Source organism: Nicotiana tomentosiformis, chromosome 6, assembly GCF_000390325.3.
Source record: "Nicotiana tomentosiformis chromosome 6, ASM39032v3, whole genome shotgun sequence".
Classification (NCBI taxonomy): Eukaryota; Viridiplantae; Streptophyta; class Magnoliopsida; order Solanales; family Solanaceae; genus Nicotiana; species Nicotiana tomentosiformis.
The window spans coordinates 77,876,948-77,888,247 of NC_090817.1; the positions used below are offsets into that span (position 1 = coordinate 77,876,948).

General features: G+C 38.0%; 1 protein-coding gene across 1 annotated transcript; it reads right to left on the minus strand.

Annotated features, from left to right (window-relative positions):
* Positions 1-5,302: 5,302 nt before the first annotated feature.
* On the minus strand, positions 5,303-7,573 carry LOC104107237 (transcription factor TCP14-like). The gene is made up of 2 exons (XM_009615979.4): positions 6,825-7,573; positions 5,303-6,407 (listed from the first exon to the last, which is right to left on the minus strand). Exons 1-2 carry the CDS (start codon positions 7,255-7,257, stop codon positions 5,635-5,637), a joined length of 1,206 nt encoding a protein of 401 aa, XP_009614274.1. The 5' UTR covers positions 7,258-7,573; the 3' UTR covers positions 5,303-5,634.
* Positions 7,574-11,300: the final 3,727 nt, after the last annotated feature.

Genomic DNA, 11,300 nt, shown 5'->3' on the forward strand with positions numbered 1-11,300 from the left:
GGTTCATGTAAGCAGGTAAAAAACAGAGTTCGCATAAAGGAATTATCAATAGAAGTTCATTAAGTCATATTCTGGGTAAGAGATGATTCCCTAGGAATTTCAGTGCGAGAATCCAAAACAAGGCATGAGACAAACTTATAATAAACAGCAAAACAACAAAGCAAACTTAAAGATACAAAGTCATTCAAGCTGAACACATAGGAGTTTAAAAGAATTAGGCAGGTTGTGACACTAGGAGATTCATAATTGCAGAATAGCTACAATGCAAGTAAAATTGCCAATGATTACAACATAATATTGGAGTCATATTGGTTCGAACAACATGGATATGCGAAGCACTGGAAATAAGCAAAAGATAATAGAATTGCAAAGTCAAGACACTCACCAGTTTGCAGATTCAACAAACAAAAATAGATGAGAAGGCTAAGTGTCAGAAACATATCGAATATCACCAGTAATGAGTGTATACAGACGAAATATTGTCTGGATTTAAATAAAATAAAGCTTGATTCCCTCGATTCGGAGAATTTCACTTGTCAAAAATAAGCAAGTACTATGTGATACCAAAATCATGTAAGAAATAGCGAGATATAGCACAAATGGAAAGGGAATCACGGAGTGATTCCATGTTGAGGTCGGAGTTGGACAGAATAAGGGAGGCGGCTGCTAGGGTTTGAGATGAGAGGAAAAGAGAGGAGAAGAGAGGATTTAGGGGCGGCAGTCTTAGAGAAATGGTAGGGTTTCGGGTGGGTTTGGTTAGTTTAAAGCAGAGGGGTAATTGTGGGCTGTTGATCTTGAGAGATCAACGATTAAGATTAGAATAAAACGGAACGGGTCGTTGTAACGGGGTCGGGCCCGGCCGAGTTTGGGAGAGGGGTCGTTTGGTTTGGGCCAAAGGAGGTTGGGGATCTCTAGGCTAGTGATTTGGGTATGTCTGGTCCGAAATTAGCCCAAACTTTGGGCTACAAATTAAATACATGAAAAATTATAAAATTTATTTATAAAAAATAATTAACAAACAATAAAAATATTTTTTGTGTAGTAAGATGCTTGAAAATAATAATTTAACATTTTAAAAATATAAAATACTATTTGGGTACAAATAATGTAATAAAAATATAATTATGCACAACAAATAGGCTATTGTTGCAAAATTGTGTAAATAGCTTAAAAATACAAATATAATTATATAAAATAAAGTAAAATATTCTGAAACATATATTTGGATGCAAATAAAAACATTGGATGATTAATTCATCACAAAATAATTTAAGGGGTAATTAAAAAATATTCAAGTAATTTAAATGCAAGAAAATTAATTTTAAAACTTTTTAAAAAACATTATAAAAACTATATAAAATACTTGTATAAATCTTGTAAATTAAGTAATGATGCAAAATGATATTTTAAAAGTATATATACTATTTGAAAGAATATGAGGGCAAAATTAGGTATCAACAGCCTCGGCATGAATCCAGTCCTTGTACAACTCTCGAGGAACATTAGGAAAGTCCGAGGTATGGGAAGAGGACGGTTGCGCTAGTAATTGAGCCTTCTCGGGCTCAAGAGCAGCAACTCAGTCATAGAGGTCAGAAGTTTCCTCCTCCAACTCTCCGACCCTATCATCAAGTCGCTCTTCTTTTAGCCTTGACATTTCTAATTTGTTCTCTCCCTTAGAACGAGGAGTCTTGATCACCACCTCAAGGGCCTCCGCCTTCCTCGAAGCCTCCGACCGAGCGAACTCCGCCCTATCCAGCTCATTCTATTTCTCGGTGATCTCGCCATGAAGAACCTCCATCTGCACGCAACACTCCTCCAATTGCATGTGCAACTCGACCACCTGAATTTGGAGGTCGCCACATTGGACGTCCACGGCCCTACTGACCTCGAACTCTTCTTCCTTGTTTCTCAACGTCCCCTCACGGACACTGTACTTCTCGATGAACTTCACCAGCTCATTATTCTTTTGCTTCAGCTTGTCCCGAAGGGCCTGCAAATTGCCGCCCTCGCCAAACCGCCTGCGGATCTCCCGGTACTTGCCACGGTACTCGAGTATTTGCGTTGCAGCTTCTTGAATATAGCCTTACGCCTCTCCTTCCTTCGGGCGATTTCAATTTCCAAGATCATGGTCTGTAGTCACAAAAAGAAAGAGAGTCAAAAATAAGAACGCCTCCGCTGACAAAGGCAAAGCACTAAAACGAAGCCCGAAACTTTTCATATAACAGATAGGGAAATAGAAACCTTGAAAAATTTACTCTAAAAGCGAGGCCGGCTATGCTCCTCGATAAGGTAATGTCATCCAGCACCTTGAGGGTTTCACCCTCCACATCAGAGAAAAGGGGACCAAGGACAGGGACCACGTTCTCTCTGTTCTTCAACAGATCACGATCCATGGGAACGCGATGGTCCACGCAGACCCCTCCAACCTAACCTCGAGGTGAGTAAATCCTTCTTCCATCATCCTCAGCTCTGCAGCGTCGAGGTCTGAGCTGCGAGTTCGATGGCCACTCTTGTCGCAAAGTATCGAAAACCCTAGCGGTCAGCCCTTCGACTTCCATCGTCATAAAAGGATGAGATACGCTCTCTACGTTCTCCGCCGATCTCGGAACCTCAGACACCATCTTGACGTCACCTTCAAGAATTATGGTCGCCGTCTCACGGATAGTAAAATCATCCATCATAGAATCCACGGCCCGGGAAGCCCTATCACCAACATCCACTAACCTCCTCTTACGGGGCACCAAATCCCCGTCACTTGGCGATGATTCCTCCCCCTCGTCCACAAGACGATACAAGAGGAAGCCGGAGGCTCCGCCGTAGGAATATCCGCAGGTGGAGAAGAGATTGATGCTGATATAGCAGTAGGTGGGATCGAAGAGCAGACTTAGCCGCGGTCGTAGACGGGGCAGAAACCAAAGAGCGAGCAGACCTTGCCACGGTCATAGAGGGGGAAGACGCCGAAGAGGAAGCATTTTTCCTCTTACAGAATGCAGGTGGGGGAGCTCTCGGCCTCCTCAAAGGCCCTTGGGCTGGAATTAAAAGAAGCGCAAAAGAAAAGAGGGTCTGCCAGCGCAAACTATAAAATGGTAAGCGACTAAAAGGCCAAAACGAAGAGACTCACCGGTTAATGAGTGAGCAGGCCCAAACTTCTTTAAAAAGCCCGGACACTTATGAATTCCCTCGATGTGAGGGAGGAGCCGACCGACTCAATCACAAATGTCCCCGACCAAAGCAAGGGGCATAGTCTTGACTGCATAAGAGATAAGAAAGAGATCATAACTCACGACTAAGTAAGTAAATCAAATGCCTCAACGAAGAGAAGTCAGACACTTACGAGTTTAATTCCAAGTTTCGGGGAAGCCGTCTGCATTGGCCACTACGTCCTCAGTTTTGACGAAGAAAAAATTGTGCTAGAACTGTCAGCTCGCCTTATCATCCATCTTCACCACCAGGCACGTGCCCCCTCGATGGCGAAGGTTTAACATTGTCCCCCTATAGAAACTAGGGGCGAAGAGATGCATCAAATGTCGAAGCGTGATCTCAACCCCGGCCAATTCTGCAAACTTAGTAAGCATCCTAATAAGCTTGTAGATATACGGCGCGAGCTGAGCCGAGCAAACAACATAGAAATGGCAGAACTCCTTCGCCAAGGGGAGAAGGGGAAGAGTGTAGCCAACATGAAACGGGTAGGCGTAAAACGCACAATACCCGGGGCGGTGTACTTGTACCATGTCACGCCCTGTAGGGACCAACTCTAAGTGAGTGGGAATGTCAAATTTAGCCTTCAACTCTAATAAATCGGCATCTTTCATCGCCGACTCGGAGATCTCGGGCTCAACCTCAGGCGCCTTTGTAAAATCAGACCTGACTTTCTCACCACGAGGAATTATCTCCTCCACCGTAGGGAAGTTCTCATCCTCAACGACAACAGAGACGCCCTCCGCGTGAGGAAGCAAAACCATCGCCAAGGGAACCGGATTATTTCCCTCGCTTGGACCAAAAGATACATTAACCATAGTTCTGAAGAAAGATAGGGTATTCAAGTAACGAAAAGTTAAATGCAACAAGGATCGCTAGGGCAGAAAAGGAAGATACACAACAATGGAATAAGAAGAAGAAGAAGGCACAAGGTTTGATATGGGAAATCTATAAAACACGAGTGTGTGCCCTCATATCCCTATTTATAAGAATTCATGCATCGAAACTAAGAAATTATGCCATCATTACCTAGCACAGGTATCGAAGCGGCAGATCTAATCAACAGACGCACGTGAAATGACGCAAAGCATTAGAAAAATGAACCATAATGATGTATGATGTCATGACGTCACTTTTATCCAAAAATGATGTAACCCTTAAAGATGCGGCTCACGAAAGGCCACGTCGCCATCTCGTCTCAAACATCATGACCCGACCCACTCGTCCAATCTTCTCGACCTCGACAAACAAAATCTGCTCATCAAGGCCGTCTGAGGCCGACCTCAATAAGCGGAGGGACTAACTGTATAGGTCAAAATCTATGCTAGAATATTTAGGGCAATATAGCACTAAGGAAAGGGTTAGTCGAGGTCGACCAGGAAGAAACGAGGTTTGTGGTCGAGATGTCAACAATGGTCGAGGTCGAGCACCATTAACAGAGCTGTAACGGCTAGTTTTCAAAATAAGATATTAAAGAGAATATTCTAGTAGATATTCTCTATACTTGTACTATTAGGGTTTGTTAGGGGTATGTCTCATATATCTAGTGGATATTCTCTGCACTTGTACTATTATGGTTTGTTAGGGATATGTCTCATATATATAGGAAAAGAGACAATGATGTAGGGCATGTGATATTCATTTGTAAGAACACACTTTGATAAAAGGATTCTCTCTCTTACCAAGAGAGAAACAACACATTTTTATCAAGATTCTTGTCCACATTATTCCATACTTCCCATGAGATCCGAGGATAATTCGAACATTCAAGGATTTGTCTGTCATTCATCATTGTAAGGAAGAATAATATCTAGCTTCTCCTTTATTGGGTGAATCATTTCTTTATTTACCCAAATGCCATTTATTATTGTTCATTTCTATTAATGCTCATTTATTACTCACGTTATTTGGGATGATTGTCACACACCATTATTATTTTTCTACCATATGTGTTCAACATTAATCACGCTTTCACAACTCGCATCTAGAAATATTATGGTTAATTAGGTTTAACCCCTTAGTACATAGATTTAATTATATGAGCCAAGAACCACACTTTTTGGTCAAACAACATGTACTTTAGGTAAAAGAAAAAAAAAGGAAAGATCAATAATAGTAGTGATGAATAACAATCTATACGGTTGTAAATGGATAAACAAAAACAAGAGAACTTTTGACAAAAAGCAGCCAAATTAATACTCCCTTTGTTAAAAAAATATTGCCCTCTTCAAACCCTAAAAAACCGGCAGGCAAATTAATCACACGAAAATATTGAAAGAAAAAAGAAGAAGGAAGAAGCAACTCAGAATTGTAGAGCAAATAATCAAACCTCACGTGTGTGTTTTAAACATATATCCAAACTTATATCACACCACAAGACGAGGATAAAAATGTAAGAATCTGATCACGATGATCAGTCATCAATCTTAGGATATATCAATGGTGGCTGGTCGTATCATTCCGATCATCTGCACCGCCGTGATGTGAATGGGACCCACTCGCCTGAGATTCCGATACACCGGAACACTGCCTATACGGATTTAGTCCGGTGACCATGCCCAATTGACCTTCACTTAGTGAAGTGCCACTGCTATTGCCAACTAAACTCGTTCCTAGTTGTTGAGTTGGCAATAATGCCATTGGTGCAGGAAAATTCATGAAATGCAATCCACTTGACATTGTGCTTCTATACAAAGCAGCAGCAGAATTACTAACGGATGGAAACGTCCATATTGGATCGCCCCCCAAAACTTGGCTATTATTGTTTGTTAACATCCAAAAATTGGCCGGAATTGATGAATGACTTGCTGGCATAGTCCCCGTACTTGATTGTAACAAGTAACTCCCCATCTGTTGTTGCTGATCATGTTGTTGCTGCTGCTGTTGCAAGTCTACTTCTTGTCTCCTTTTTCGGCTTAGACTTTCTTCTATACTTGTCTCCGTTAAATCTAGTGAATTGTGATCCCTCATTTCTTGCTTAGCTTGAAATTGATGATTCATACTAGGGTTTGTATTTCCGGTCTGAAAGTTCAACAACGTAGTGGCAGATCTGTCGGAAGATAATCCAATACCTTGAAACAAACCTCGTCGTTGGGAGAGCGAAAAGTTCGGACTGAAATACGAGGATCGTAGCTGAGATGGTACCGACATGCTGGATCCTGAGCTACGTAGCGAAATGTTGAGCGAGGTAAAATTTGCAGGAATTGTACCTGTTAGGAAATTCAAATGAAATATGAAGCGATAAGAACAAAGGCTAAGAAAGTAGAAAGAAAGTTTTGCCATAGAAAACAATAAACTGAAAATGCGCATTTATTTTTCAAACAAAAAAATCAGAAAAATCCTCAAATACTAGCACAATTTAATCAACCATCTCGTTATCCATGTTTTCAGTGGCAGAGCTATGAAGGGCTGTCAATTAACATCTTTTTGCCTGAAAATTATATTAGGTAAATAGATTTTTTTAAAATCATTAAGTATATATAATACTCCTGTTGGATCCATTTTACTTCTTTGCATGCTTATTCTTTATGTTTTGACTCCCTTAGTGAAAAACATGGATCCACAACTGCTTATTTGGACTAACAAATTGTAATTAAAAAAAAAAAAGTGTCTAAAAATATGAGTACCAGTTCCAGTGGCTGCTATAACAGAAGGTTCAGCTTGTTGGAGTAACCATTCAATGGTTTCGCCATCGGACTTGTGACCGAGTTCTCTAGTGAGCTGGAAAACCCTAGCGGCACAAAGGGCAGGCATACGTATACGTCTGCCGCGGCCGTCAACTTTAGTGTGGCGGTCTTTGGTGGAGGTTCTTTTGGGAGGTGGTTTTTTCGAAGTTTCAGTGATTTGGAGGGTATTATCATTATTAGGGTTTGTATTTGTATGATCAGATGGGGAGATGGCAAGAGAAGGATAATTATTAGCAGCAGCGGAGGAGCTGGAACAAGGTTCATCTTCTTTCTTTTCGAGTAATTGGAAAGGGAAATTATTTTGACGGTATTGGTGGTGATGATGGTGATGTTGGTGCTGGTGGTGGAAATGATCATCACTTCCTCCGTCCATGATCACTCTTGTGTGCTAGAAATACGCCGCTTCAATCCTCGAATCTAAGGAAAACTCACTCAGAAAATATTTCTTTCTCTTTTTCTTTCAGTGTTGATGTTCACAATAGTGACGGACCCTAAATTCAATTCTTGGTCTGTTTGTATATCTCTTTCTGTACCTGCGTTGCTCACTCTAGCTAGAACGAATGAAATGAATCAAATCAGTGTATGTGTTTCTTACCCTCTAGAGTGTTACTGTTTGAGAATTGATGTGTTGTTTAACTTAGGGGAGAGAGAGAGGGGGAGATGTGAAGAGGAAAACTTAAAGCAACAAAGATAATGAGTAGGAATTATAAGGGGGAAGTTTTTAAAAGCAAAAAAAAAATTGAACAAAGGGGAAAAGAAAATATATGCTTTTGTTGGGGTCCTTTTTTAATATCTTTTTGACAAACTAATGTTGGTTGGAATAAGTCATAGTATATTAGAAAAAGAAAGAAAATTTTGTGATTTTGAGTGTGATTTGATTTTATTTTTGATGAAATTATTTTCATTAGGAAGGAAGAGGGAATTAAGGGGTTTGTCCTGACTTTTCTTTTTATTGTGGCTGTGAATGACAGAGCCTTTGGTTCAGACTCCACGTGAGGTGCTCTTTTAATCATGCAATCCATATAGACAATGGTGGCCGTGGTGGGGTCCTAATATAATTTCAAGTCAAAAAATTGAGAGACTGAGAAAGGGAAGATTTATCAATGGTGAATGGGGTCCCTTTTCTCATTCATGTAATCATTTCCCTTTGCCTTTGTTATGCACCTTTGCTTGCTTTGGGATTCCTTCCTCCATCTTATGATTGTTGTCAAGTTAATTTCCCAGGGTCTAATGTCATGACTGCTATGTATATATTTCACACCATTTCATTCTCTTAAGGTTTAGGCCTTTAGGTGGGCCAAAGTAGCCTATCAACGGAAATATTAACAATTTTTATGAAGAAAGTAATAACAATAGGCAATCTAGGTACGTCCATCATGTAGCGTATACGAGGAAATGGTGAATTTGATGATGATCTTTGCTACCCCTTCACCTTGATGTGTGTACTTATATTGCCTTGAAAGATCCTATTGAATATACAAACAAAGACGTTGCACATAAGTTAAGTGATAGTATTACTAGTACGAGACATTTAGGAAAAATAGTTTAAGGTACGGTTCAAAACGAACAATATTATTTCATGGTAAAATATCTTTTGAACCAGTTTAACCGGACAAGTAATAGACTTATAATATCAGAGCCGCTGTCAGATAGCTAGTAGCTCTCATGTTTTATCAAATAATTTTGAATTGGACAGTTCAAATGTAAGTTGAACTCTGTAGTCCCCAACATTTAGATCTAATTAATTTCGTTGAGGTGCTATCCTTGACACAAGGAAGAAAGATAAATATGAACATCAAATTAAGAGATGGAAAGGTGTATAGAAGCTGTGGGTGGATCTTCTGTCATTTGTATAGAAGCTGCTCTAATTAGCAAGGTGTCACCTTTTTTGTTCATATTTTATTCTACACACATTTTGGAATGAGTATAGGATAAGAAATGGCATGACTGCAAGACTGGCAGCTATGGGATGGATGCAGATTTAAAACTACTTGTTTAAGCATGCCCAGGTAATTAACGACCTTGACATCAACATCTTCTGTCACATATAATATAAAATACTTCTACTAACATTCTGTCACCTCTTATATATAATCAGAAGAAACTAAAATAAGAAATAAAAAATAAACCCAATATTTGTCAAGGCGTCGCAATGGGCACAAGGAAAAAAAGAAGTGGGAATTTATATGTTATCAAAAATCTGCCCAACATATTCATCAAAATCAAATGATAAATGTTGATATATATATATACACACACATTTCCATACGTACCACAACATTGCATTGATTGATACAGAGTGGATGCTATTATTAATATTCATCTTTTCTGTTCTTTCACTTTTCTGCATTTTTTTCCCTTCATTTTTCGTTATAGCATTTCAATTTTGTATAATTTTGGCTATGAATAATTTTTCATATTAAAATAAATGACTCAAAAGTTTTTATTTGAATTTTAGAGCAGCTCTCTCCCCCGCCCACAACATAGTGTTCTTTTCTTTTGGGTGGAAAAAGATGAATGGACAAATGCTCAGTCCTAACTCCTAAGGGGTCCTTTGGTAGAGTGTATAGTAATAGTCGTTAATAAAATGTACTAGTGATGTTGATATTAGTTATGCATGCATTAGTTATACTGAAATTACTTCTTATTGAATATTTAGTTTGGTGTATTAAAAATTAAATATATTGCATAATTTTTTCAGAAAGTTATTTATTTTAAAAAATAGCCTCTAAGTTATTTAGGGATAATTACATTAATATGATCTATATAATTTGTGCAATTGCTGATCCAAGACAGGGTGTCCATGGAGCAATTGGCCTAATTATAGGAGAAGAAGAGGAAGAATCCCGCAATTGTAACGATTGTAGAGAAAAGTACTTTTAATTTTCAGAAAAGATATTGTAGTTTTTTTGCATTATTTTGTTAAATATAATATATTAATAGAAAGGATAATGATTAATTGAAAGAATTTAATATTAGAAAATGGGAGAAAAATTAGAAAGGCAAATTTGTCAACATGTATCTTATTTACATTAGTGAAAAAACAAGTAGAAAGAATTTTAATCAAGCATAAAATTTGACGGGGTAATTTTGTCTTTAACTAAGTTTATTGCATGTATTAATGACCTTGGTATTACGACAACCATAGTTTGTTATGTATTAGTTATACATAAGATAATACCAAATATGGTGTGTAACTAATGTTTGTATTAATTATACATAGGTTGAAAAAATGTACCAAACAAGGTATCACTAATACACAAAGTTAATGCATGCATTATTTTTTCTAATGTACTCCACCAAAAGACCTCTAAATGTTTACAGAGTGCTCAACTAACAAAATCAAACGACATGAACCAGAGAAGTAAAGTATTTATCGGCCCAATATTTATAAGCAACATCTAACTTCCAATCAGTATCAATGAACTTCAATTCATGTTTAGTTTCATACCATGCTAGTGCAACATATTGAGTATTGACACATAATTTTTAGTTCTTGAAAACCTTTGTTAAGTTTTCTTAGGTGTTATTATAATTTTCTGTGTTTTTATAAATGTAAAGCTAGGGACTTCTAAATATAAACCATGTAGTAAATATCAAGGTAATTGAAGAATAAATATATCCATCTCTTTCAGCAATTGATGGCCAGTTGCTATTAAGAGTATTCCTTCAAATTGAATATATTGACTTCTGAGTTATAAGTTTATTTCATTCTTAGAGCATATTTGATGATCTGCAGCAACATTAGAACATGCAATTGTGTCTAATATTATAAGCTCAAACAAGGGAAAGGGACTGAAGGGACAATGGAAATTTGAAGTCCAGCTAGAATAATTTTGGAAGGAATCCAGAAATGCTGAGACAGAGAGCAGTTGTTTGAACCATGTTTCCACGTGATGACAATGTGGACCTGTTGCCCAGTGTTGCCCTTTTTCAGACCACAACCATAGTGCTTCGCCTTATTACTTTTGTCAATTGTGTGTAATATCTACTGTGAAGACGACAGCTCCCTAGCTATTTCTAACTTTATTTTCTTCCTATAACAACTCTTACTTTAATTGGCATATGATTATCTCTTTGTTTTCTTTCTTTCATTTTTCTGTTTTCACAAAGTATTAAGTTACTGTAGTTTCTAATTTTGGTGTTCACCATCTATTTCTTAATGCTAATAACAATGAGCGGAAGATCTATTATTGCATGTTGCTGCTCTTATTTTTTTATGATATCAATGTGACATAATGTATAGATTAAAGTTAAACTGATATTTGATTCATCATAACAGAACAATCATAATGGGACCGGATGGGAGTTGAAAGCATAGACCATACATTGGAGATGTGCATGGTATCTATATAATAAAAGGCTTTTTCCTCTTCCCTTAAATTGAAAGCCCTCCTAAATTACTAAAGAACTTGG

Excerpts from the sequence above, each read along its gene's own strand:
- LOC104107237 (XM_009615979.4), bottom strand. The coding sequence starts at position 7,257 with ATGGACGGAGGAAGTGATGATCATTTCCACCACCAGCACCAACATCAC. Across the intron at positions 6,408-6,824 it reads TATAGCAGCCACTGGAACTG|GTACAATTCCTGCAAATTTT; the intron begins GTACTCATATTT and ends ATTTCCTAACAG.